The following is a 27,325-nucleotide window of genomic DNA, read 5'->3' on the forward strand; positions in this document are numbered from 1 at the left end:
AAGGTGTTGGTCTGTCTAGAAGGCAGACAGGTGTCTGGCAGGGGGCGGAGTAGATACAAAGCACGGGAATCCCAATTCAGGCACTTAGCTCACTCAATCCTCCAATGTTTAGTGCCCCCCCCTCTCTCTCTTTTGCCAGTCCTGGGCCTTGGACTCAGGGCCTGAGCACTGTCCCTGGCTTCTTTTTGCTCAAGGCTAGTACTCTGCCACTTGAGCCACAGCGCCATTTCTGCCTGTTTTCTATATATGTGGTGCTTGGGAATCGAACCCAGGGCTTCATATATACGAGGCAAGCACTTTTGCCACTAGGCCATATTCCCAGCCCCACTGCCCGTCTCTATTATGTTGTAGTTCTTAGAATTTCTCTCCCCCCATGTGGGGTTGTAAGCTGGGAGGAGGACCACAGATGGGAAAATGTGCTTTACTAGGGGAACTCTTTCCTCATAGAGACATACTGAGCTCCTGTCCCAGGCCACCAAAGAAGAGCAGACTCCTGATTATCTTCCTCAAGGACACAAGCACCCTGGGTGGTGTGTGCTTGGGGCCTTGGAGGTGGCTGACAGTCGAGCCAGTGGTAGAGCTGTGAGTGAGGATTTCTAGGCAGGGATATACTTCTCTTATTTAGAGAATTCCCTCCCCCAATTCACCAAATCCTCTGGTCAGTTATAGGGGAATAAAAGGTGGAGAGTAAACTCTAGACAAGAATTCACTTAAGGGGCTGGGAATATGGCCTAGTGGCAAGAGCACTTGCCTCCTACACATGAAGCTCTTGGTTCGATTCCCTAAGCACCACATATATGGAAAACGGCCAGCAGGGGCGCTGTGGCTCAGGTGGCAGAGTGCTAGTCTTGAGCGGGAAGAAGCCAGGGACAGTGCTCAGGCCCTGAGTCCAAGGCCCAGGACTGGCCAAAAAAAAAAAAAAAAAAAAAAGAAAAAAGAAAAAAGAATTCACTTAAGGATGTAAAATTGGACAGGAACCTTCATGCTCACGTACCAACTTTAAATACTCAGGAAGCTGCCCTGAGTATTCAGATTAACGACCAAGTTACCTGTGTAGTGAGGGTGGAGGGACTTCCATTCAGAGGTACCAGTACTAGTTTCCATCAGGAGCCATAACTGGACAGTAACGCAAGCTCTGAGCAGAGGAAACCTAGCCTTTACTTCACTGGACGAAATGGGTGGTTGTGGTTGGCTGGGGCAAATAGTGGTGTGGTCTCCCACTGCAGCTCTGTTTCCTGAGTCCCAGAGCTGCAGCTGTTGAATTTCCAGACACAAACAAGTATGTATTCTATGAGCCTTGCCGAGCCCACACAGTAAGGGAGGGCCAAGCTGGATTCCTTTCTGCTTTGCACATCAGTAGCTCTATTGCCAACTGAACTCCAGGGCAAACGCTGGGCCTAGTAATGATGCAGGCAGTTGGGATGGCACAGCTGGCCTGACATGGGCAGCTAATGGGGAAAGACTTTGCCTTGATTATTTGGGGGAGAATGAGAAATGGAAGGAGATGAAGACTTGCTTCAAACATCGATCAGTTTCAACAAACTAGGGCACACCAAGGGGAAGTCTGTTCTACTTGTCAACAACATGCCTGCATGTATTTGCTTATGTTTAGGTAAGCCTGGCCTCCCACTCACTGCAGAGGCAAGGCAAATACAGAAAAGCCATCAACTGTCATATAGAGAGCAGCTAAGTGGAAGAACAGATTCTCCATCCTATTGGCTTTACCTTATGCCCCACCCATGCTCCATCTAGAATCCTATCTCTGCTAGGGTAGAAGTCCAGTAGGGGCATATCTCCACATTTTGAAAGAAACTGGCAGGAGGTAAAAGCAAGGAGATGCAAGTTGAGGTATTGTCCTCCTATTGCTAAAATATCATTTCTTCTTGTTCTCCAGTTCTCCTCACCCATTTATGACCAAGGACTGAGTTTCCTGTGTGGGAGACTGAAGTGTTTGGAGCCACAAGAGAGATGAGGAGATATAGAACAAAGGAGGGGATTTTGGAAGTTACTGGGGAGATTTTAGGCATCTGGTGGGAAATCCCATTCTAGACTAACAGGGCTCAGTGGGACTGTTGTATGTTTCTTAGGCCAAAAGGGTTGTGATATGTGGCAGATGACCAGCTGGCTCTGAAGTTACTGGGTTACCTAAACACAGGGCAAGAATATCTGGGATTCTAAGATCCCCAGATCTTTTGTGATTGGCTTAAATGAGGCAGGCCAGTGTGTAAGTGCAATGATGAGACAGCTTATAAGCAGAATGGGATAATCTTTCTTAAGAATGATGAATCCAGAGTCACTATATACTTCTCTTACCTCTGAATTGCAATTTCCTCTACCACAAGGTTTCTCTATGTGGGTCCCCAGATCAACAGCCTCCACAGCTCCTGGGTAATTGTTAGAAATGTAGATTCTTGGGCTGCACTCTATCCACTGGACCCAGAAATCTAGGTTTGACTATGTCCTTTTAGATGATGCTCCCACTGCATACTGGTTTGAGAAACACTGGTGTAGATAATACACACGATTCGTCCTCTGCATGAGGTGGGTTCAGTAGGATTGCTAGAACCCCAGCCGTTGCCATCTTATAGAGGTCTAAAGAGACCTCACAACTGCACGTGTGTGTTTGAGGTGAGCTAACTTAGTTCTAGCTTTCATCTTTGGGCTTTGGGTGCCTCCCCGCCCCTACCAGCCCAACCTTTTTTTATTTTTTTAAGGAATAATGAACCAGACTAGATCACTTGATGGGCACAAGATCACACTTTAGTTCAGAGACACATTTGCATAAATACTTGAAATGGGTCTACCTCAGGAGGTGGCAGCCTGAGAACATGTGGCTCTCTACAACCCTGTGACAGACACTGTGACCCTTTAGACAATGGATTTTAACACTGAAGATAGTTGTGATCATTTCCAAAGCCAGCTCTGAGAGCAACTTGCTTTGCTATCTACTATTGACTCAGGCCCCATATCTCTCCTGAACTAATTTTTTTCCCCCTGTGAGGTAGATTATTTATCAGGGAAACCAAATAGAAAAGAACTTTTCTTTTTCTCATTTAACTTTACTAGTCCTTTGAAAATAAGGCTGGCTCTGACATCTCCCTTTTGAGTCAATAAGTGCACTTTTACCTTTTAACCTATGTCCTCTACTTGAACCTGAGCAAGGTCCAGTCTGCTAGACAGTCAACATTAGCATTTGTCTTTCTCTTCCCTCCTTTTCTTCCTCCTTATGCACTCAGGCAGTACCCAAGGGCTGCTCAATGGGAGACCCAGGCAAACCATGCCACTTCGATCCCCAGGGTCACCCCAGAGGGGACCTTTGTCTATAACCCAGCACCCGAAGTTCATGAGCACAAGACTGTCCCACCATAGGATCACAGGGGACATGGCTGGCTTTCACAGGGTTTGGCATCCTCAGGTTTCAAATCCTTGTCACAGGTGGTGGAGGCCTGGCTAGAGGAGTCTCTGCATTCCACGGTCCGCCTCTGCCAGCCAGCTCCGCACGTGACTGAGCACTCGGACCAGTCCCCCAGCACCCAGTGTGCATGGAGCAGTGGCTGTATGAAGTTGGTGGTTGCTCTCTCTTTGTTGTTCTGCTTGCCGAAGTCCGTGTCATTGGGAACAAAGAAGGTATATCTGACTTTGGGAGGGAAGACCTCACCAGGGACAGTCAGAAGCTGCACTGTCAGAGGTTCAGGCAGGGCCCGGAAGCTTTGAAGCCTCTCTAGGGTAGCGATGGAGCCACTGTACTTTAGGATGGTCCCTTTCACCAAGATGTCCTGCTCCATGGCAGAGATAGCCAGATTGCCATTAAGCAGGTACTGCCCATCAACTGTCTTCAATGCCAGGTAGCTGCCATCATTCCGAACCCCTGGGTGACTTCGTTGTTTCACATCAATGTTTGTGGCACCAGCAGGGATGGTGACAATGTCATTGTAGCCATAACTATGATAGAGACAGAAAGACACTGTTAGAGCTAGAGAGTGGTTATATAGCCTAGGTACCATAGGTGTTTGAGAGACAGAGTAGGCAGTTCAGGTGCTTGTGGTGGGCCGACAAATTAACAAGCAAGTAATGTATGAATGAAACAGAACTGTCTTGAACATTGGGATTCATTTCCAAGGGTTTCTGCTTTATCTGGCATTTCTATTGCACAAGTCTGAGTGGATTTTAACAACAGCACAGCCAGAAGAGCTCACAGGGAAGTTGAAAAGCTGCGCTGGTGCAGCCAAACTTGGTATCTCTTGGCTCAAGTAAGATATCCAATACATTAGTTCCCATTTACTGTGTTCAAACTAAGCTTTTCAGTCTCCACAGCCAGAGCTCAAACTCCATGGAAAATATGATTTCCTCACCCATTCCAGAACCACCTAGGAGGGAAGTCTCACACTACCTCTTTGAGTCAAGCAATATTGTGCATTGATATGGACTCAAGAAAGGACTAGGAATTAAATGTTACCTCTTTGGAGCCACCTTCCAAGTGTGCCCAGACAGCAAGAGTGCTGAGCTTCTGATGGATACTGTTTTTTTTTTTTTTTTGGCCAGTCCTGGGCCTTGGACTCAGGGCCTGAGCACTGTCCCTGGCTTCTTCCCGCTCAAGGCCAGCACTCTGCCACTTGAGCCACAGCGCCACTTCTGGCCGTTTTCTGTATATGTGGTGCTGGGGAATCGAACCTAGGGCCTCGTGTATCCGAGGCAGGCACTCTTGCCACTAGGCTATATCCCCAGCCCATGATGGATACTGTTTTTAAAATGTTTCAGGTCAGCCAGGCGCTGGTGGTTCATGGCTATAATCCTAGTTACTCAGGAGGCTGAGAACTGAGGATTTCAGTTTGAAGTCAACCCAGGCAGAAAAGTCCCCATGAGATTCTGACCTCTAATTAACCACTTAAAAACTAGAAGTGGTGCTGTGGTCAAGTGGTAGAGTACTACCCTTGAGCACAAAGAGGCTCAGGGATAGTGCCCAGGCCCTGAGTTCAAGCCCCAAGATGGGCAAAAAAAAAGTTTCAAGTCTATTACATAGGCATAAAGGTTTGTATAGAATGGAGAAAGTTTAGTCCTCCGATCTCTGGCAGGAATCTAGGTTTCACAGGCTGGGGAAATAGTGAAGATGATTGAAGGGGACAGTCAGTTGGGTTCTTTGCTACCTGTGTTGTATACTAAACTAAGGGTAGTTGCTACTCTGGCCATAGAAAGGATGGAACCCAAGAGCAGCTGCTGTTTTATTCAAGCTGGAGGCCATATGGATGGGGATGCCTTAGCTCTAAGTCAATCAGCAGGAGAGCTCTCTGAGCATTCAAGGCCTTTGCCAGTGGACAGTGCCAGGTCTGTTATGGGAAGAGCATCTTACTCTTAAGGCCAGTGAACCTTGTCCTTTCTGCAGATGGATATTCAGGGAAGGGAATATACAGGAGTGGTCTCAGCAGCCTCATGAATCTGAGGACTAAGGACCTTTCTTCTCATGTCCAAGTGCCTACATTCATAGAGCTCCTAGTATTTTCCAAAGTGCTTCACTTCCATGGTCTCCATTCATAAAATAAAAGCTGAGCAAAACCAGTACTGTTATACCTTATGTTACAGATGAAGACACTAAAGCACACAATGATTGACTCTTGAAGATTCTATTGACAGTTAATGGTAACCAGAAAGAGAAACGAGTTTTTAAGTACTAAAGCATTGCTAATTTTCTGCCATTTCTTGTGCTTCTTGTAGAGGAAGGGCAAGGTCGGGGTTTTTCTTTTTTGTCACTCTGGAATCTAGTATAATATATACCTATTTTTTCTGGTACCTATATGAGCATCTAAACCTGCTCCCACTACCCCTATCCTCAGTTTGTCTTCTTAGTATTCTATGTAAGGAAGTTTGCTCTGCCCTACCCCACATTCATTCATTTATTTCCTTTCTTTTATATACCATATGTGTAAAACATATATTAAATATTTATATAAATGTATATGCACACATGTATATATCTCTCATCTTACTAATTTCAATGAACAGAACTAGCCCATAACAGGCAACTTTGGAGTCTTTTCAACTTTAAGCTCAAAGGATGTGAAATATGTATATATATATATAAAATATTGTATATGTGCATATATATATCACCTGCTATTCAGATCCTGGTCTTTCAGTCTTATCTCACTAGGAGCTAGACATATGGGTCCTAGACAAACTGTTTACTGGCAAAGGTCCTGACTATTCAGAGTAGCGCTTCTGCTGATTGACTCAGAGCTGATACATCCCTATCCATGTGGCTTCCAGCTCTAATAACACAAAGCTGGTTCCTTAGGTACTATCCTTCCTATGGCCAGATCCTGTGCAAAATGTACCACACATCCTAGGAAATCCTTACAATGATTGAGTTGGAGATGACTACTTCAGACAAACAGAAGCGGGGCTGGGGATATGGCCTAGTGGCGAAAGAGCTTGCCTCGTATGGGTTCGATTCCCCAGCACCACATATACAGAAAATGGCCAGAAGTGGCGCTGTGGCTCAAGTGGCAGAGTGCTAGCCTTGAGCAAAAAGGAAGCCAGGGACAGTGCTCAGGCCCTGAGTCCAAGGCCCAGGACTGGCCAAACAAAACAAAACAAAACAAAAACAAAACAAAACAAAAACAGACAAACAGAAGCTCAGAACACTTATATAACTTGCACAATCTTCTGAATCATGAAGTAGCAGCCACAATTCAAGCTGGGGCTAAGTGGAGTCCAAAGCCTTTTACACTCTTTAGTCTATATTCTACTACTGGAGACACTCACCTGGTGGGGATGAATGAACCGGAGACCTTTCTGCATGAAGTGCCTTTGCCCCCACACACCCCACATTTGTCCACCTTCCTAGGGGAGTCCACCACGTGGTCACAGCCAGCCTTGGCACACTGGCCCTTGACACAGATGGACAGGGTCTCAGGGCCACATAGAGTGCCATCGATCACCTGGGGAAGGAAACATAAAAAAGGGCTTGTGGAGGACAGAAGCAACCCCTAGGTGAGGTGGCCACAGGCTGCATTCCCCCACTTTCTGATCTATAGCCAGGGGGATTCTTACCTTGGCTTCAAACACTTTGAATTCACTCCTCCCCCGGGCTCGGCAGAACAACTTGCAGCGGTCTCGAGGAGACACCCCTGAATATTTAGGGACCCACTGCAAAGGATTCCCATCTAGGTCAGTGTAATTGTAGGCATTGTATTTCTCACACTGCTGCTCCCTGAAGCTTTTTTCTGAAAGAGTAAGAAATAGCATCGAGGTAACACATTGCTAAAGCAGGGATGCCATAGCTTGAGAATTCCTGGACCTAGAGCCAAGGCACAGTGGCATTGGAGCCCAACATTTCTAGACTCACCTGGGTACATGTGGGAGTCTTACTTAAAATAACAAGGAAAAGTGTTAATTGTCTCTATGTTGAGCATTCTGGGATAAACATTGGGGGAAGATACTAATTCTATCTGACAGATAAACTTAGGTGAAATAGAGAAAATTCAGACACTGTGGAAAGCATAGAATCAGAATTCTGCTAATTATGTTTTATCATAATTTCCTCAGTGACACTAGACATGTGGCCAAAGAGTTTCAAACTTCTATTTCTATCTCTGATCTTGCCTCTATATCTCATTTTCTACAATTCTAAATGTCTATGGAAATCTCTATTTGCATATACCAGAATTGCCTCCAACTTAGCAATGCCAAGTACCATCCAGTCCTTCTAACAGTTGATAAGATTTTCCCTTGGTGACCTTACTGTGTATCCTCATATCTCCTGAATATTTGAGTGTCACTTCCCATTATTCTAGTCTGGAATCAAGTTATCCACTATATTTTGTGATTTTCAATGACTGCATGCCACTCTCGCCATTCTATGCTAAGGCCTTGTAGCACCCCTGGGGACCCAATGCCCAATACTGGCCTCCTATATGCAATGGTTTCCTCTTCCCTCTTACTACACAGAACCCCAGACTTTCTCTTTCTACCATGCTTCTCTACTCTAGCTGTGTATTTGAATGACCTATAGTCACAGATGAGATTCTGAGTCAGTAAGCTGAGAGTTCAGGCCTGTTTGGGGAAGCTTCTTTAAACTTGGTGGAAAATTTGTCATAAACTTTAGATATTATTTCAGCTTTCAAGGACAATGACGGTCTGGAACTGGCTTGCTAGTATGTTGGGAATGACTTCACCTAAGCAATGATAGTGCTTCTCATACCCGTATCATCTCAGGCCTTTGAGATCTCCTTGGTTCAACTCCCTGCCTTGTCTAGGGTTTTTCCTTCTCTAAGCAACTCACTAGCCCAGGATCTGTGCCTTATATATTAAGCCCTAACTGCTGTGTAAAAGATTGAGAGACTGCAAGATCCTTGAGGACAGGGACCATCCCTTGGGCATCTTTTATGTCCTTATTAACATCTATTCTACCTCTAGTTACACAGAGGTACTAATACTTGATGGAAATGGCAGGTCTTGATGTAGCTGAAATCATTGTATCAGCTCTCATCCATGCCTACCTTGTACCTTATATCATCTCTGTCTTCCTTTCCCTGGAGTGTCTCAGCCTGGATGACTGGCAAACTTACAATTCCAAAGCAAAGTTTCTAGAGCCTCGTGCCATTGCTGATCCTTCCTATTGTGCAAACCTGCAGAGCTACAGATTTCCCTATTAGATGTCAATCCAATGCCAGGCCACCTGGGCGCATGGATGAATTTCTCCTAAAGTTTTGCTTGTCATTTCATATCGCCAATACTTCCTTGAGCTGACCAAGGGGAGCTGGGTGGGATGGAAAAAGGGGAACAACAATAACGAAAACAAAAAAATACCCCTCTAAAGATTTTTTTCATAAGGTTGCTACTGGCCCTTATCACCTTCACATTAATGTGTTGCTTTCTAGCTTGTCCTAGGGAATAGGACTAGGACAAAGTGAGGTAAGAGTGACACTGTTTTCTTGGAAGTTTCTGTTGTCAAGCCTCGAGGGAAGAAGGGCAACTCTTCGTGGAAGGAATGTGCAGGAATCAGAGTCAGAAGTTCTCCCTTCTCCCCGGGCCAAATGTTGGCTAAAAAGACCTTGGAGGTTTGGTGCTGACACTAGCTTCAGAAAACACTTTTCATTCTGCACACGGACAAGGGTTCGGATGCCTCTGGGAGGATTACTATCTAGAAGTGAATCCCTGTGTGGAGGTAGGTTTGGCTGAAAGTGACAGGCTGTGTCTCTCCATCTCTAAGGACTAGGCTCATCTCTTTACATGTGAGAGCTACCCCGGGTCCCTGAGGACTGTTTCCAAGCTTGGTGTCTTGCAGTGCTCATTTAAGTTTGAATCTCTGGCATCTCAGGAGACCCACCCTTCTCCTGCTTTATGGATCTATTGCAACAAATAGCAGCTGTTCTGGCAGGCGTGGCCCTAAGTGGTGATTACCATTATAGGGACATTCCTCTGTGTGGCACGACTGGTACTTGGCTCTCCGACCCAGGCAGTATCTTCCTCCATTCTGAGGCTCGGGGTTGTTGCATTCACGGTATGAAAACTGGACTCCTCCTCCACAGGTCCGAGAGCATTCACCCCAGGGTCCCCACAAGCCCCAGCCTCCATCTACCACAGCCTGAAACACATAATGGCACTCAATCAGGAGGGAAGGGGATGGGGCTTCAGTTGTCTGTGCCACCTGGTGACTGTGGGCCTGACTTCCTCATCTAGTTACTCTTATCTAGGGGCACAGAGTTCACCTAATCAGTGGCATAATGATGATGTGGTCTGCTTGGCAGTAGCTTTGTGAGCCCAGAGGCTGTGTTAGGGTCCTTCACTGCTGACTAGTTGATGTTTAAAATAGTGTCTTTACCTACTGAGATGCTCAATAGACAACCTGCTCAATGAATGAGTCTCTCATCACAATAAGGTTGGGTTGAATACAGTGGCTCTCCATTGGTATCATATGCTGTCCTCTATGGGACATTTGGCAATGTTTGGAGAGACTGTGATTGTTCAGCTGGGAGGGTCTTTACTACCCGTATCTAGTATGTAGAGATCACAAATGATACTAAATATTCAAGAGCACACAGGCCCTCAAGAAAGCCTTTTTCTAGTTCCTCTCCTCACCCCCAAGTCACTAGTGCCAGTGTTGAGAAACCTTATTCTAAAAATCACCAAGAGGTGTCAGGGGCTGGTGGCTCATGCCTGTAATCATAGCTACTCAGGAGGCTGAGATCTGAGGATCATGGTTCAAAGGCAGCCCAGGCAGGAAAGTCTATGACACTCTTATCTCCAATAAACCATCAGAAAAACAGAAGTGGTGTTGTGGTTCAAGGTGGTAGAGCGTTAGCCTTGATCAAAGAACTCAGGAACAGTGGCTAGGCCCTTAGTTCAAGCCTCACGACCAACTAAAACAAAACCAAAAAAACCAAAAAACCAGACAAAAAAACTACAACCCACCAAGAGGTATTACCAGCGTTAGCAACTCTTGGTTCATGGCTAAAATAATGCTGGGAAACAAGCAGAAGCTCAAGTTTACCACTTGACTTAAAAGAATAAATCTTTTCCTTTGATTGCTTTATTGAGAAGGGTTCAAGATGAACTTCAATAATTATAAGGGGCTGGGAATATGGCCTAGTGGTAGAGTTCTTGCCATGCATACATGAAGCCCTGGGTTTGATTCCTCAGTACCACATATATAGAAAAAGCCAGAAGTGGTGCTGTGGCTCAAGTGGTAGAGTGCTAGCCTTGAGCAAAACGAAGACAGGGATAGTGCTCAGGCCCTGAGTTCAAGCCCCAGGACTGGAAAAAAAAAGAATTATAAAAGCAACCTTAATTCCTATAAAAATAAAATGATGGAACAGTATTAAGAAAAAAGAAGTAATGCTTTTCAAATATACTATGCCTAGTTAAAATCATTGCTAGGATAACGATGTGGAGCTTTCTCAGTTTACCAAGCAATGATTCTGTATATAAAAATCATGTCCTTCCTTTTTTTCCCCTTAAAAATACCCAAGAAGCCAGGTGCCATTGGCTCATGTCTGTAACCATAGCTACTCAAAAGGCTGAGATCTAAAGATTATGGATCAGAGCCAGCCCAGGCAGGAACGTCTAGGAGACTTTCATTTTCAGTTAACCACCAAAATGCTGGGAATGAAACAGTCAATCAAGTGGTAGAGTGCTAGCGTTAATAGCCTGAGTGAAAAGGCTAAGGGACAGAGCCCAGGCCCTCAGTTCAAGCCCCAGTCCTGGCATAAAAAACAAACAAACAAACAAAAAGATGAAACACTATTATCTCATGATCAACTCACATTCTTCTCTCCCTGAAGCTAGCTTGGTCTTGCCACTCCTAAGTGAATGAGCACATGGACCCTTCTCCTTGCCCCTGAATTATGAGGGAAGAGAATGAATGAAGAGATTGGGAGTTGGCTGAGCAGGAATCTATGAATCCTGTGCCAGTTCAACTTTGGATGACAGTGTATGCCTTATCCTGCCTAAGGAGATTCCTGAGGCTCAATGCAAAAGACATACCACCAAGGTCAGCTTTATGGAGCACAACTCAGTGTTGGGTAGGGACCAGGCTGTGGAACTCAGTAGATGCCATTTCATTCCAATGGCTCTGTGACTTGCAATAAGGGAAATGTGATCAGCCTTGAAGTTTGCACATACTAAGAGCAGGGCAAAGAAGTGAGTCACTTAAAAACTCGTGCTGGCATTGCCTTGGAGTTTCGTGCAAGTTTCCTCTGTACTGGGCCAAGTTTTCTCTGCCTGGACAGAGGCAGCTCTGATGCCTTCTCTCCTCCTCCTCTTGGAGTAGTCTGGGATTCCTATTACTCTCATTCCCTGATCTCTAATTGGGAATTCATCTCAGATGTAGGTAGGCTGTGAATATTTCTCACTCAATCCTTGATGAAATGTTCTGATCTCATATCACTCTATTAATAGAGGATTTCAGACTGGTCTTCAGACTTATTAGTTTGTGCAAGCCTTCAGTCAGCTCCAAATAAGTTCAAAAAGGGAGTTACAGCTGGGTGCCGGTAGCTCATGCCTGCAATCCTAGCTACTCAGGAAGCTGATATCTGAGGGTCGTGGTTCGAAGCCAGCCCAGGCAAAAAAGTCACTATGAGACTCTTATCTCCAATTAACCACTCAAAAACCAGAAGTGGTGCAGTAGCTCAAAGTGGTAGAGTGCTAACCTTTAGCAAAAGAGCTCAGCAACAGTGCCCATGCCCTAAGTTCAAGCCCCACATCCAACAACAATAAAAAAAAATTTAAAAAAAAGTTACAGAAGAATCTGGAGCAATGGCAGTATCTGATTGTCTGAGTATAGCTGGTATAGACTGCACTGTGTAGTTGGTTTGTTTTAAAAGATGAATGTAAGCCAGGCACAGGTAGCTCATACTAAGTACTCAGGAAGGCCGATATCTGAGGATTGTCATTCAAAACCAGTCTAGGCACTTAAATTCCCACAACTCTTGTCTCCGATTAACCAGCCAAGAAGCCATAAGTAGAAGTATGGTTCAAGTGGTAAAGTGCCAGTTGTGAGCAAAAAAGCTAAGGGAGAATACAAGGCCCTGAGTTTATACCTAGTATTAACACACACACACACACACACACACACACACACGTAAATGTAAATAAAACTTAGAAGCCACACATTGCAGTATGACTTAATCCCTGACTAAGCCCTCTTCTTCCTTTTCCTGTTTCCCTCCCTTCCCCTTCTCTTTCTTCCATCTTCCTCACCTTGGGCTTCTCTACTTCCTCCTTGGGCAGACAGCTGCCATCTAAGCAGAGGTGCTCAGGTCCGCAGGGTGTGCCATCAGCCCATGGTAGGCTGCCATTCTTCGTGTGGCAAAGGGGCTCATCAGTCTCGGTGTTGCACCAGAGCTGGGCACAGATGTCCTGTGGAGGAGTGTTGGGGCAATGGCGGAAACCAGGCCCAAACATCTGCTTACACTGTTGGTCCAGTGCATAGAGCCCCTTGCTGCCTGGTAGGTCCGTAGGAAGGGGCAGAACTGAGGTGGGAGCATCCAGGAGGCAGTCTCCTAAGAATGGAGAAGAAGAGGAATAAAAACAAGAAACAAGACCTCCCTAGCCTCCTACATTGTGCTCCAATTCTGCAGCACATGATTGTGTGTGTGTGTGTGTGTGTGTGTGTGTGTGTGTGTTTGCGTGCATGTGTGTGCTGGTAGTCGGACTTAAGCTCAGGGCCTTGGTGCTGTCCCTTGGCTTTTTTCTTTGCTCAAAGCTGGTGCTCTACCATTTGAGCCACAGCTCTACTTCTGGCTTTTTAAAAATATATAATTTTGTTGTTATTATTAAGGTGTGGTACAGAGCGGTTACCATTTCATAAGTCAGGTAAGGAGTATAATTCTTTTTGGACTATGCCATTCCTCCTTCACTTTCCCCCAGTTTCACTTCTGGCTTTTTGGTGCACAATTAGAATTAAAAATTTTCGTTCCTGGGTGGTTTTGAACTATGATCCTCAAATCTCATCCTCGTGAGTAGCCAGGATTATAGACCTGAGCCACCTGTGCCTGGCCAGGAAACAATTTCAGATACAGACATCATGACTTTCTTGATCTCAGTCTAAACACTGTCAACACCCAATCAGCAACCTAGATAAGTATTTAATTTTGACTAATAATAGCATTGTTTTCCTCTGGTCTGATTTTACTTTTCTGCCCAGAACATCTAGGATGCAATCTCTGTGAACTTCAGTGTGTACTGAGTATGCCAGCTAATAAATCTCATCACAATATACATTTAGGGAGATGTACAGTTACACTTCAAAATCGTAAGAATTACATTGGCATAATTGCTCATGTCTCTGCTTTCTTTAACGAAGAAGAATCCATATCACTTCGCTGTCCAGCAGTTTAACTGCCTTAACGGAGCATCCCCAGCCCCCACCACTCACTTCTTGTTCTCACATGGCCTGTTCAGTGCCTCTTTGCTATTTCAGAGCTATCAAGGATCCATCACTCCAGCCTGGAACATTCTCTTCTCTCCCCAAACACTACATTCTTCCATTCTGTTAAGCTCTGTTCAAACTCACCTTCTTCCAGACAACCTTCTCGGGACTAATTCCACCTGCTTTCTGATGAATAAATCTAAACGAGCCCAGAGCAGATGGGGCACAGACGGGTACTGTGGGGCGGATGTTTGGAATGCCTTTCTAGAATGACATGTCTCTGAAGTCTTTCCCCACCCCAAGCTTTGTGAGGAAGCACAGCTGCAGGGAGTCCCCTGGTCAGAGCAGGTGCCAAGAACTGCCGAGGAGGCCCCATGGGCAGCTGGCTGGGAGGGACAGAGTGGGGCCTACCGTGGCCATCATCCAGGAGCTCCGTGAGGTACATGGCACTGCAGGGAGACCAGGGTATCGTCTGATTCAGGTGGACGAAGAGCGGTGCCATCATGTGGTGCTTACTCATGGGCCCAAAGAGCCTTGCACAGGGCTTAGAGTCATCATGGGGCATGCTGAGAACGTGCCCTGTGGAAACAAAGAGCCCTGCTTTATCTCCTCTCTCCTCCCTCTAGCCACCTGTCCTGCTCCAGTGCTCCTCACATGGCCAATGGTGTTATGGCCTAGGTGGTGCTTGCCCCATCACCAGCTCTGGGTACAGACACTTTGACTCGCTGAGACTTTTTTTTTGAACATAATAAAATTTTAATTAATACAGTATTTTGGATACAAGTAGAATACCACTATGTAAGAACCATATTTGCCTCAGAATCGCTGAGACTTTTGTTTCTGGCCCCATCTTGGGCTTTTCCCTTCCAGGATGTCTTCTCAGGTGAGAGAGGAACGCCAATATGCCTCTATTTTCTGTCCTGTCAGTCTGAAACTCATACCTCTCCTATTCACTAATATCACTAATATGGTATTCTCTCCATAATCCATCTCTCCCAGGTCCTTACTGCTGGGCTTGTATAGCATCATGCTACCAGAGTACTCTGCAGGACCACACTTCTGGCCAGGACAGTACTTCTGTGTTTTGTTCATGTGCTCAGGGAAGTACAGTTAGCAATACCAAGTACCATATTTGCATATAACTGCTCAGTTAAAGCTATGAGCAGATAATGGTTAAGTGTGACCTCTCTTTCTCCCCTCTATCTCATTTTAGGCTTAGGGCATTTTGGATGAGGAAGAGGCAGCTAGTTTCCTTTGAGGCCATGAAACAGGCTTTGGCATGGCCAGTCTTACCTAGTTCATGGGCCAGCGTGTAGGCCGCTTGGAGCCCTTCATCCTTGATCACAGAGCAGCTCTTGCTGGGGTCACAGATGGTGCCGATGTCTGCCACACCCAGTGTGTCACATTGCCCCTCTTTCCCACAGAAGTTCTGTTTGGTAGAGAGAGAACACCATTTTGAGGACCAACATCAGGATGAGAAGGAGATGTCCTCTCCTATATGACATTTCTCCATCGAATCTTCTGTGAGACACCAACTGCTGGCCTGTGCTTACTGAGTTTCTCTTTTCTTTTCTTGTGCCAGTACTGTGGCTTGAACTCAGGGCCAGAACACTCTCCCTTAGCTTCTGAACTCAAGGCTGGCATTCTGCCACTTGAGTCACACTTCTACTTCTAGCTTTTTGCTGGTTAACTGAATATAAGAGTCTCACTGACTTTATTGCTCAGGCTGGCTTTGAACCAACATTCTCATATCTCAGTATTCTGAGTAGCCAAGATTACAGGCATGAGCCCCCCTCCCTTCCAGATTAATTGAACTTAAAAATCTCCCTGTGACTTCCTACAGGCTGCTCATGCAATGAAGCCTTTTCCTTATTGGACTGTAGTATCCCAGGCTGGCCAGGACTTTACAGTGCACAACCCTACAGCCCCACAGGAGAATATCTGGGATTGACTCTGGGCTCTGTCACTGTGTGGCTTCCTGTGTCTCAGTTGTAAAGTGGAAATCATGTCACGATTCCCTGTGGGGCTCTTGTTGCCTGTGAGACTCAAGGGGTGGACAGGGCCTGGATTGCTTTACGATATGCCCTTGCCTTTAGGAAGTTGTCTGAATGAATTGCACCAGATAGGAGAGACATCCTCTTGTTGTGGAAGAAACTCCAGAGATCCCCTGCTTACTTGCCCCTTTAACCATGACTGGAGACAGAACCTATCTCCCACTTCCAACTCCCTGTTCTCTCACTGGATGGTTCAAGCTGTTTCCTCTCACGATGACCTCAGCAGACAGCTGGTCACAAACTTTTGGAAAAGAGCCCTTATGGGATTCTTCTCCTTCCCTTACAAATACCTCACACTTGTCCTCCCACATGACCTCCTCCTCCTCATTCCAGCTGAGGCCAGCAGGGAGACAGTTCCCATGTTTGGGCAGGCCTCGTGGCCTTCCCTTGGAGCTACTTATTCTATCCCCTGTCTCCTTCCTGGCTTCAGCACCCAGTGCACACACCTGTCTGGTGAGCAGGATGGCTGTGTCATAGTGCTCTGGGTGTCGGTCACTGGGTTTGTTGAAGTGTCGCTGCCAGCTGCAGAAGTTACGCAACGTAAGCCCACCATTATCAGACACCTCTGGGCCCTGTTTCTCATCTTCCACAATCAGTACTTTGACCACCATGAGGCTGATGGAATTCCTGATGCTGGGGTGCTTGTAGATGTGGGCTGCCATGGACATCAGGGTGAGGACATGGTTCTGTTTGGAGGAAGAGCAAAGCGATCATTCTCAGGGCTCCGGACTTTCCGCTATCAACGTCTCTTCTTATGAGGCGTTTGGTTTGTTCATACCAGGCTCCAGGCTGAGCCCTAGCTCTGAAGCATCTTACCAAGGCCTCAGGAAATCCCTCAGGGGCTTGGTGGTATTTCCCTTCCTTTCCTACAGAAGAAACCCAAGGTTCAGTAACGGGCCCAGGATCATAGAGCTAATGAGTGTACTATGAGCACAGGAACCCAGATCTGCCTGCCTCTAAAGCATGTGTATTTGACACACTACATGTGGCTATCGGAATTCTACTCTAATGCTTTTGAATTTGAATCCCATTAGAATAGACAGTTCTTCTGTCATACTGGCCACCAGTAGCCATATATGGCTTGTGGCTTCTGTACTAGAAACAGACAGAAAGTTCTTTTGGAGCTACATGGGTTATTTCTGCCTTAATTGGACACCATTTCTCTCCCTTCTCACTACCCCTTCCTTGCCTAGCTTGAGCCCAGAAGTAGTGTTCTGAATGCTTAAGTTAGAGAAATATTCCTTTAGAATTACTCCTGTTCCTGATGTGTCTGCTGGGGTAGCTTTTCCTTTCCAGGGTGGGAAAGGTTAACCCTGGAAATTTCACACTCATAACCATTCTTAGCAATAGCTATTCTGTACCAGCTACTGGACACATTTGACACATCATTAAATTCTCACAATAACCCTATGAAGCAGGCATTGCAATCCCTGTTTCATCAAGGAGGAAATGGAGGGTCATGTGAGTTCAATAACTTGTCAAAGGTCATATTGTTCTTCAAGCCAGGATGCCAGCCCAAGCGTCTACTTGAGGTCTACATTCTTCTCATCAAGTCTCCCAGAGTTTGGTTTCCTGGATAGCCCCGGAGGGTATAATTCCCTTCTGCCTGGGGCTTGGATGTATAGCAGGGCTAATAAGATCCATAAGCTTGGGGTCCCACCTGTTTTCAGTTCCACCCAGGCCTGCTAAAGAAGCCTACCTCACTGTTTGGCATCTGTTCTGTCCTTAGGCTGCCAACAGTTCCCCTGATAGATTCCTAGGCCTTGACGGGAGGCCAGATGGGAGCTCACACTCCTGCCTTGGGTCCTCACGAAGTTGCCTTCCTGGATTCTTTTGCAGAGGCAAAGACAAAGGTGCAGAGACAAGCTAGTCTTGTGCCTACAACATGGCTAGCTGAGCTGCTATTTGCCCCCTCTGTCTCTGTTCCCTGGGGTACACCACCTCCTTCAGCCTCTCTCTGTCCTCCAGTAGTCTGGAAGGTGGGAATGGAAGGAAAGACTGGGGGTGGGGACATTCCATTGGAGGAGGCCTTGTGTGGGAGTTCCAGATGAATCCCATTATTTGTGAATGGGACCTGATTGTTTATCTCACAGGCAACAAGCCAGGTATTTTGTTAGTCTTACAAACAGAAGTTGTAGGGTTACTAAGCCCAGGCTACTTGGCACATCCTGAACTCCAGCCATGTTTAGGCTGATGTTACACTTCTTATCAGCAAAGCTGAAACTTGGCATTTGCTCCTGGAGTTGGATTCCTAAGGGGGAACAAAAGCAATCACATCATTATGCAACTAGGGGTGAGCCCTGAGGAACAGAAGCTTGGGAGGCAAATTCCTGGCTAGGTTTTTTTCTTTTTCTTTTTTTCTTTAACTGTTTCCATAGGCTAGAGTCTTTTGGTCTGTCTAGGAAGGGCCAGGGCAGACAGAAAGAAAACCAACCCCTGGAATTTCTCCTGAGGTCTACTTGCAAGCCTACAATCAGAACAACCAACCCTATTCTCACAGGACTTGACTTCTTCCTGTTGAGTCCCAATTCTACAATCTGAAAATTGGGATGAATGAAGTCTTCTCAAAGACTGTAAAACCAAGAGATGCCAGCCTGGAGGCACTGGACTGAGAGAGCTCATCACGAGAAGTGAAGACTTGAGGTTTGAGAGTGTTCTGTAGGCCCACACTGACCAGGTCAGACTAAGGCTGAGTGAACGACCAGGGGATGGTCACTCAGAGGAAAGCAAGAACTGGTATGGATTGCTCATTAAGGCCAGGCTGAGGCAGTCTAACCTTAGGAGTTTCCAGCACTAAGGTTTCTAGGGAGCCTCCTCCATTCACAGTTTAGGGAACTCATATGATTTTCTTTAGATACTGCACAGCTGTCAGGCTAAGCTGGCTGGACAGCCAATTTTCTTTCAAGGTGATGATTAGATATGAAGACATCTGAATTTTTCCCTGGCCGCCAACTATCTCAGGAGATAATCTATGTGGTAAGAGCTACAAGTATTCTGTGTCCCATGCTCCTTTCAGAACCTCACTCCAGTTGACCTCCCCTTAACTCTAGTAGTCTTGATCAGAAGCCCTGCTATCTTCAACCTCTCCTGCTCCTCATTAGCTCTTCTGAGAAATAGAAATATAGGAACTTTGCATTGGAGCGATACTCAGTTCTGCAGTGGGGAGGACCAGGGAGTGGGGACAAGGCATGCAAACTTGAGTCCTCTAAACACTGACTTCCCCACTTGTTCCTTGGGCTTGTAGTCATCTGGATAGCAGGACTAGAAGCCAGCCAAGGGAAAGGTCAGATGGCTTGCTCCACCACTTGGTACCTATTTTTACCTCTCTGCTCATTACGCAAGGACAGGCTGTGTGCTCCAGCATGTGAATGGAACCTCATACAGTAGGCAACCTCCCGAAGTGACATCAGTTTTGGTGGGAACCCAGGATCTGCACAGCCACCCTCACTCCTGGAATTGCTTTAGAGCCTGGGACAGTGACAGGGAGGAGGTGGAGGCAGAAGCAAAGGAAAGGACAGAAGTGAGAGGAGGAAAGCGCCAGAAGGACTAGGCAATGCTTTACCTTGTCCAGTTCTCCACACAGCAAAGGGCAATGCCACCTCTCTAATGCATTCCCTTACATCGAACTACAAGAACTCAGCCTTAAACACTTGGAACTGAGAAAGATGAAAAAGGTCTTGTGTGGCACTGGTGGCTCACGCCTGTAATCCTAGCTACTCAGAGGCTGAGATGTGAGGATCACAGGTTGAAGCCAGCCAAGGTAGAAAAATCCCCATGAGATTCTTATCTCCAATTAACTACTCAAAAACTGGAAGTGAAGCTGTAACTCAAAGTGGTACCATGTTATCCTTGAGCAAAAGAGGTTAGGGACAGCGCTCAGGCCCTGAGTTCAAGCCCCACAACCATCATACTGCCAACAAAAACAAAAAAGAAGGTCTCTCTGCTACATAAGACAACAAAGCCAAAAAGCAATAGCTGTCATTTCAGTTTGTGTGGTGACATCATTAGTCCCATTCATTCTAACAAATGGATTCCATCACCAAAGGGAACTGCATTTAAAAGCTGCCTACTTTGTACCAGGTACTGAGTCAGGTGCTTTCCGTACTTTGCTAAATCTTCAACACAGTGCTATAACTTGGGTGTAACTTCTATTTTGTTGGTGAGGAAACTGAGGTATAAAGTGATATATAAATCTCTCTCTCTCTCTCTCTCTCTCTCTCTCTCTCTCTCCTCTATTTCACTTCAAAGTCATCACACTATCCCCCATCTTTGCTGATATATCTGTGAAGTGGAGCCAAAACAAACCCAAAGCATGCAAGTAAGGCCGCTCCTCCTGTTTATTGTCTATGCACATCCCCACTTCTGGATATTTGGATATATTCTTTGGGAATATTCAATGTCTTTGGTCATCCTGATTGTGGGAGACAAAGGAGGGAAAGGTCTCATTCATTTGCTGGAGAGATGAATGGAATTAAGGCACATGTAACCCTGTCTTTTATCATAACTATACAACTAGTGGGGCCTGTATCTGTTTATCACCCAAACCAGGACACTCTTGGCATTGAAAAATGACAATACTAATGTTTCACTAGTCATGAATTGGGACAATGCTAGGAGTACCAGGCTATAGGATCACTGTAGTCATAAAGCTTTTAACTGGTATTTGTCCCAGAGGACAGAGATAAGGGGGAAATGAGGTTACTATGACAGCTGTTCCCTGAAATGAGCCCCTAGGAGCCTGACATCTGGGAATGCTCCAGTCTGCTTTGGAGAAGATGAGTGCCATCCCTAGACCCTCTGTGCTAAGAAATTCAAAGCTCTGCTTACTGCTGAGATATTGGGAGTAAACCAAACCTGGGGAACTGTTCAGCCTGACATTCTGTCTTGCTCCAGGTTCACTCAGAGGACAATTAGCAGAGGCCAGATGTAGACAGAGTTAATAGACTCTTCCAAGGTGGTCTCTCCTTTCAGAAAAGCCCCCTTTGTCTGAACTCCTTAACTGTGACACCCGATAAGAAGGTGGAAGGCAGAGGCCTCTTTTGTCAAGGGATTAAGTGAACTCAATTGTATAGAGTTCTGGAAAACTTCACTGTTGCTTAGCAGTGACACCTGCCTCAAGCATAGCTAATTCTTTCTTGCAGCTTTGAAGGCAAAGATAGTTTCTTCCCAGAATAGGGCTTTACACTTTGGTTGGGCATTTTGGAACTGCTGGATTTAAGGACCTATCCCACAACATAGACAGATGCAAGAGGGTAAATAGTCGCAAACCCTCCTGTGCCAAGACGCATCATGGTACAATAACAAAGAATGTTGGACTCAATCGTTGAGTTGCAAATACAGCCCATCAATTACTAGCTATGTGACTAGCAGGGGAAGTCACATGTCTTCTGTGAGCTGTGTGTTTTCCCTCTGCTTCCCTCTCAGGCATTTCCATTGACTTTATGCAAGTAAAACTATTCTGTGCATTGAACATCCTCAAATAGTGTCTACACCATCCAGCATATGAACTCATCATGAAGCAACCTCACAGTTACCTGGTCTGGGTGATTTGCTACTCCTTAGATGGTTAGAGTCCCTTTTTGCTCTAATTACCCCCTTTCCTGATTAGTCTAAGACACCCCCAAAGTACCTTCCATCTGTGTGAATGGAATCCCCAGGAGACTCTGCAAGTTATGTGGAAAGAGCTGGCCAGGTCTTGGGGCACCAAGATTTGATTTTCACTCTTTTCTCTGTTGAACTCATGGACCCCTTTTAGGAAGCCCAGGGGACAGGAGAATCTCAATGGCTGGTCCAAGGGGCCAGCAAATAATTATAGAAATAGCTGTGCCTTAGCTGCTCCCTTTTCCACGTAGGCATAAACTGGAGTGCAGATGGGCTGGGACATAATGAGACCAAAGGGAAGGAATTCAAAATGGTCCACCTGAGTGAAGAGGAGATCTTCTGGGGGAAGAACACAGGAGTCTCATATGTCTGGTATCTGTTCTGATATTCTCTCTTTCCAAGCTGGCCAGTTAGGTGGTCCAGAAGCCTACCTATATGGAAGGGGAGTGGATGGGACAAGCATGAACCAAGCTGTCCAACTAGGTGTTCCATGAAGATAGAAGTCTACCATGGAGCCGCAAACCTGGGTCTCAAGAAGTGAACTAAATAAGGTCCATGGACCATCTGTCCTGTTTCAGTGGCTTGGGAATGCTGGAGCCTGGGTCTGGAGCTTGGCTGCCAGTGGACAGCTGGGATGTCCCTGAGGGACATGCTTGGCATCTCTGGAGTGTAGGTGATGAGCTGACAGAGTGAGATGTTAGGGAGGACATGTTGGCTCTGAAGCTTGGAAAGCTGACTTGTCCTGCCACTTCCCCACGTTCTTGGTGGCTTTCCTACCTCTTGGGTCTTATGTAGCTGCCAGAAACTTGTCTATGCCAGGGAAACAAACACAGATTTCATCCCTGGGTTCACAATGCATGGATCTCCACTTCTTTTTGGAGGAGCCTCCTGGAGCTGGGTGTGGTGGTCCTAATAAGACAGGTGCAATCTTTCCTCACTCTTCTCCCACACCCTCTCTCTAGCACTTTTCTGGGGGAAATGGAGTCAGCTGGTGCCTTTTTCTGCTCGCAGGCTAGGGCAGAGAAGCACGTAGGAAATCAAAGCAGATTCACACCTCAGTCCTCTGACTGCCCTGATAGCTCAGCGTTGCCTTGCCATGCTCTGGGAAAACCAGTACCACAAAAGCAAGCAGGGGAATCTGCAGTAGCTGGAGGAACAATGAGACAGATCTCTCTCCCACAGTGCTTCTCCATCGATTTTTCATGAAACTTTCATTCCCAGTCACAGAAGGTGGGAAGATCAGGCCTTTTGCCGTTGGCGTGACATGTTCTGCAAAGGTGGTGCTGATGCCCTTACTACACTCAACTGTGCAAGCCTCAATCTAGATTGAGGTTCCTGGCCCAGGATGCCATCACTTCAAAAATTAACTGAGCTTCTGTGCTGCCAAGATCCCTGTTTCAGGAAGCAGTGACCTTTAAGCAGGGCAGTTGTCTAGCTGGCACATTTCTAGCTCCCTAGAAAGAAAGAAGAGAGAGAGAGAGAGAGAGAGAGAGAGAGAGAGAGAGAGAGAGAGAGAGAGAGAGAGAGAGAATACAGCTCTCCCCTCATACCAGCATCCTTTTTCCTTTTGGGAAGACCTTTGTGCAGTCATTGCAGGGAGGTATTTTGGCACCTCATGCCAAGTCAACTACCATCTTTCCATCTGCTTAGAAATAGTCCAGTGACAGTAGCAATCTCTTGGGCTCAGTTTTTCTGTCCCCCTGAATTGAAAGCTGAGTCTAGGCTCCACTGGGTGGATGGAGTCCAGCTCAGGCTCCTCCAGAGACATTAAACTGTACAGGTTCATCTTCACCTACCCCCCCCCCCCCTTTTCATGATACTTCAGATATCCAGGCTGAGTCCCGAGGCAGAAATTCTATTCTCCTCCCTTCTTGGGCTGGATACTGGCATTGCCAAGTTCTGCCAGGGCTGAGAGCCAGGTTGGCAAGGTAGTCTATGCCCCCTTGATCAGAACCAGCTGGGCGCACAGAAGTTAAGCAACCCCTTTCCAGGTTCAGTTCCCTCCAGACAATGTCTTCTACTTACTGCAACCTCAGTTCTGTACCCAAAGGAGTCAAACCTACACTTCTTTCCAGCTCGGCTGCCTTTCCCTGGAAATCTCTCAGATCAGGAGGCAGTAGCCAGCTGAGGGAGGGAGGGAAGTGTGTGTGTGTGTGTGTGTGTGTGTGTGTGTGTGTGTGTGTGTGTTACTCTTGCAGGATGTTCAATTTTTATCTGTTGGGAGAGGTAGGTGCTTAGTGGGGTGTGCTCCAACCCTCAATTCAGTTCCATTAGTCATTGGCTGTGAGAGATCGGGGATGGGAGAAACAGCTTCCAGTCTTAAAAACTGGAAGGGATTTTGGGCAAGTGTTGGAGAATGAGGAAGGCAGAACAGAAGTGAAGAAAGGAGAGAGAATCCTGCTTGGCAGTAGGCTTGGGAGAGCAAGGGGTTTTCCTCGGAGGGATTGGGAAAGAATGGAGAGGCTGGGGCTGGGAGGCGTCGAGGGGCCTTCACACAGACTCGGATCCTACCTGCAGATCGGCCCCATAGAAGGAAGCCATGGACGCATCGGCCACCAGCAGGGTTTCCACGAAGCGCGCCTCCGACACGAAGCGCTTGGTCCTACTGGTGCTTCGCAAGGGTGGCGGCCGTTCCCTGGCGCCTTCTGCCCCTTTGCGCTCCTCCTCTTCGTCCTCGCCGTCTCCTCTCTCCTGACTCTGTTCCTTCCCCATCTCCACCTCCCAGTCGGGTCCTTGAGGGAGGGGAAGGGCTTCGTCCAGGGCGAGCTCGGGATCCCCGCGGCGCCCCGCGAGCCCCCAGCGCTGCAGGACGTGCGGCTGGTCCAGGGAGTCCCCTGCGCCCCGCGGGTGGATGGCGAACTCCTCGCCGGCCACCAAGAAGGAGCCGCTCAGCCCGCGACACAGGCTGACGGCGGCCAGCGATTCGGGCTCCCCGTTCACGGTGCCCGAGAAGAAGCAGCCGCGCAGTCCCTGCTCGCCCCCGGCCTCCCCGCCGGAGCCCCCGACGTGCTCGATCTTGAACTCGGGAGCCAGGAAGCTGGCGTCGGGCGCCAGGCGCAGCTCGAAGCCCTCGCCGAAGGCGGACAGGTGGAGCACGAGCTCGCCTGCGTTGCTGCCCGGCAACCGCGTGGGCACCACCACGTCCGAGGCCTGCCCCCCACTTCCCGGCCCCGCCGGGGCGCCGCCAGCCAGCGGCGGCCGCAGCAGGAGCAGCAGCAGGAGCGGCGGCCACCGGGTGGCGGCGAGGACCGGGTGCATGGGGGCTTCGAGGCGGGCGGGGCGCGCGGGAACCGGGAAGAAGCTCGCTCGCCCGGCGCGGGCAGGTGCTAGCGACTCGAGCGCAGCCCGGACTCTCTCTCCTCTCTCCAGGAAAAAAAAAAAAAGAAAAAGATCAGAGTCAGATGCAGGGCTCGCTGCACCAGCGGCCGCAGGCGACGGCGCTCCCCTGGCGGCCCCTCGGGTTCCCGCAGCCCGCGCCGCCGGCGCCCGCCCGCCCCTCCACGCCGAGCGCGAGCAGCTGGCGTCCCGGCCCGCGTGCGCTCGCCCTCCGCGCGCTCCCCGCGCCCGCTCGCAGCGCAGCCGGCTCCGGTCTCCTCCGTGCCCTGGGAAGCACCGAGTGGGTTGCTGAGCCCTTCGTATTTATACTTCCTCCCCAGCTTTGACATAAGAGGTTTATTTTTGATCGCTCACTATTCCCGTTTCCCCTCCCCTGGGGTCAGAGAGAGAGAGAGAGAGAGAGAGAGAGAGAGAGAGAGAGAGAGAGAGAGAGAGAGAGAGAGGAGAGAGAGAGAGAAGAGAGGAGAGAGAGAGGAGAGAGAGAGAGAGAGAGGAGAGAGGGAGAGGGAGAGAGAGGAAGGGGGGAAGGAGGGAGAAACGGGGGGGAGGAGGGAGAAACGGGGGGGAGGAGGGAGAAACGGGGGGGGAGGAGGGAGAAACGGGGGGGGGATTGGATGAAATGCAAAACCAATCAGGAATCAGTGAGCCCCTCCTCCCAAGTGAAGTGTCAACTGCACTTCCCCCCCTCACCTTCCCTTTTCACGCGGGCCCATGTGAGCTCCGTGTTAACTCCTGTAAAGCTGGCCTCCCTCCCCGCCCCCCCCCCACACCCCGGCCGGCGGTGGCGGCGGTGGCGGCGGCGGCGCAGTCCTCAGGAGAACCCCAGCCTCGCCCTCCTCCGTGCCAGGGCCCCGCGCCAGATCACATCATAGCGAGAAGCTCCTGCACCGGTCTCAGAGATAGTGCTCAAGTCCTTGCAAAGATCCGATTGTGCAAGAAGAGAGGTCTTTGGAGGCGGCTCCTGGGCTTCTTCATTGTAAAATGACAAGAGGGAGGCGGGAAAGGCCGCTAAGATCCTCCTCTCCGGTAGAGAGAAGACCACTGACCTACGAGTCACCAAGGCCTCTGCTACTGCTGTTCCGGGGATAGTGGGGTACATCCTAGTTCCATGGGAAATTACCAGCTAACTAGACTCACCCCGGAGGGAGAGGCAACGTTTCCTCAGAAGGGAATCTGGTCTTTTGCGGTGCAATAGTACACAGCTAGTTGACTTAGAGACTCAAGGAAAGGTGGCTGTCCCTCCCTCCTCCCAACCCCCCCCACTCAGCTCCGAGTACAGTTGTAAAGGAGGTTGATTTATTTTATTATTTTATTCAATCAGCTCTGGATTCCACCACTTTATGCCCCTTTTCAGGGTTTGACGATGGAGGACCTATTGGGATGCTCAGAATCAGGCCTTATAATCCTTGGCCATCTCACCTAATACCTCTCCTCCTTTCTGCTTACATTGGGCATAGCAACAATGGAAGCTATCCCTGCTTATTTTAGCCCACCAATTCCTTTCTGTAGCTATGAAAGATCAGCAGGCAGGAGGCTTCTGCAGTGATATAACTACTCTGGGGACCATAAAACCCAGAGAAACATCGTTAACCCACTGCGCCAAGTGCCTTCTGTTTCTGCTTTCCCAGCAACACAAAAGGGATGGTTGGGGAATAGATGGGAAGCTGAACTTCCCAATTTAGCATGATGCAGAATCTCTTACAAGATAGGTTGTTTGGGGGAGATACTTCCTAGAGGCAGGGGATGGACAGAATTGTCTCTTTCAATTCTTTTCCAAAAATGAGCAAAAGCCTTTGTCCTACAACAGTCAATAATCTTAGGATAGCTTGACCCTATGATGAGTAATCTCTTTTTGTTTCAGGGTGGTTGTGAACACTTCAATCACAAGTCTCTGTCTATAACTCTCACTCTTTTTGGTTCTTTCTTGACATTGCACCTTGCTATAAAGTCTAGGCTAGCCTGGAAATGCTGTGTTGCCCAGGCTGCTCTCAAACTTGCCATCCTTGCCCTTCAGCCTCCTAATTTCTAGGATGACAGGCATGCATCACCCCACCAGGCTTTAAACTCTGGGGTTTTATTAGCTGTTAGGACCTCTGGATTATCTCCTTTCTCCTTTGTGATTATTTTTGTAGAGTCCTCAGTTCCCCCCTCCCCTCCTCCTGGATGTCTATACATGGCTAGAAGTGAGAGATTTAATCAGACCAGGGAACATCTTGAATGCTCCTGAAACCTCAGTTGTGAAGGCTCGGAAAGTTGCTGCTGTTTTTTTTTTTTTTTTTTTTTTTTTAAATAGAAATGCACCCAAGCACAACCTTTGGGAGTTCATTATGGGAGAATTAGATAGTGGGTTTCATCTTGCCTCATTTCAACAGCCTATACTATAACCACAACCACACAAACAACATTTGTATCCAACTATTGCCTGGCAAGCTGTCCCTCAGTGCTATCCTCCTCCTTCCTCAGAGGA

The 27,325-nt window shown here is 47.7% G+C and overlaps 1 protein-coding gene across 1 annotated transcript; it reads right to left on the minus strand.

Moving 5' to 3' along the window:
- Nucleotides 1-2,741: 2,741 nt before the first annotated feature.
- On the minus strand, nucleotides 2,742-24,780 carry Adamts8 (ADAM metallopeptidase with thrombospondin type 1 motif 8). Its single transcript, XM_048340949.1, has 9 exons — nucleotides 24,034-24,780; nucleotides 16,368-16,607; nucleotides 15,161-15,296; nucleotides 14,279-14,446; nucleotides 12,697-12,998; nucleotides 9,400-9,583; nucleotides 7,048-7,220; nucleotides 6,760-6,935; nucleotides 2,742-3,942 (listed from the first exon to the last, which is right to left on the minus strand). Exons 1-9 carry the CDS (start codon nucleotides 24,778-24,780, stop codon nucleotides 3,372-3,374), a joined length of 2,697 nt encoding a protein of 898 aa, XP_048196906.1. The 3' UTR covers nucleotides 2,742-3,371.
- Between the last annotated feature and the right edge of the window lie 2,545 nt (nucleotides 24,781-27,325).

The sequence above is a fragment of the Perognathus longimembris genome, chromosome 3, assembly GCF_023159225.1.
Source record: "Perognathus longimembris pacificus isolate PPM17 chromosome 3, ASM2315922v1, whole genome shotgun sequence".
Taxonomy (NCBI): Eukaryota; Metazoa; Chordata; class Mammalia; order Rodentia; family Heteromyidae; genus Perognathus; species Perognathus longimembris.

Bases quoted from the DNA above. Each gene is read 5' to 3' on its own strand.
- Adamts8 (XM_048340949.1), bottom strand. From the start codon at position 24,780: ATGCACCCGGTCCTCGCCGCCACCCGGTGGCCGCCGCTCCTGCTGCTG. The intron at 16,608-24,033 runs GTAGGATCCGAG...TCCTCCAAACAG, and splicing joins TCTATGGGGCCGATCTGCAG to AACCATGTCCTCACCCTGAT. The intron at 7,221-9,399 runs GTAATCACCACT...TTACTCTTTCAG, and splicing joins AGAGGAATGTCCCTATAATG to AAAAAAGCTTCAGGGAGCAG.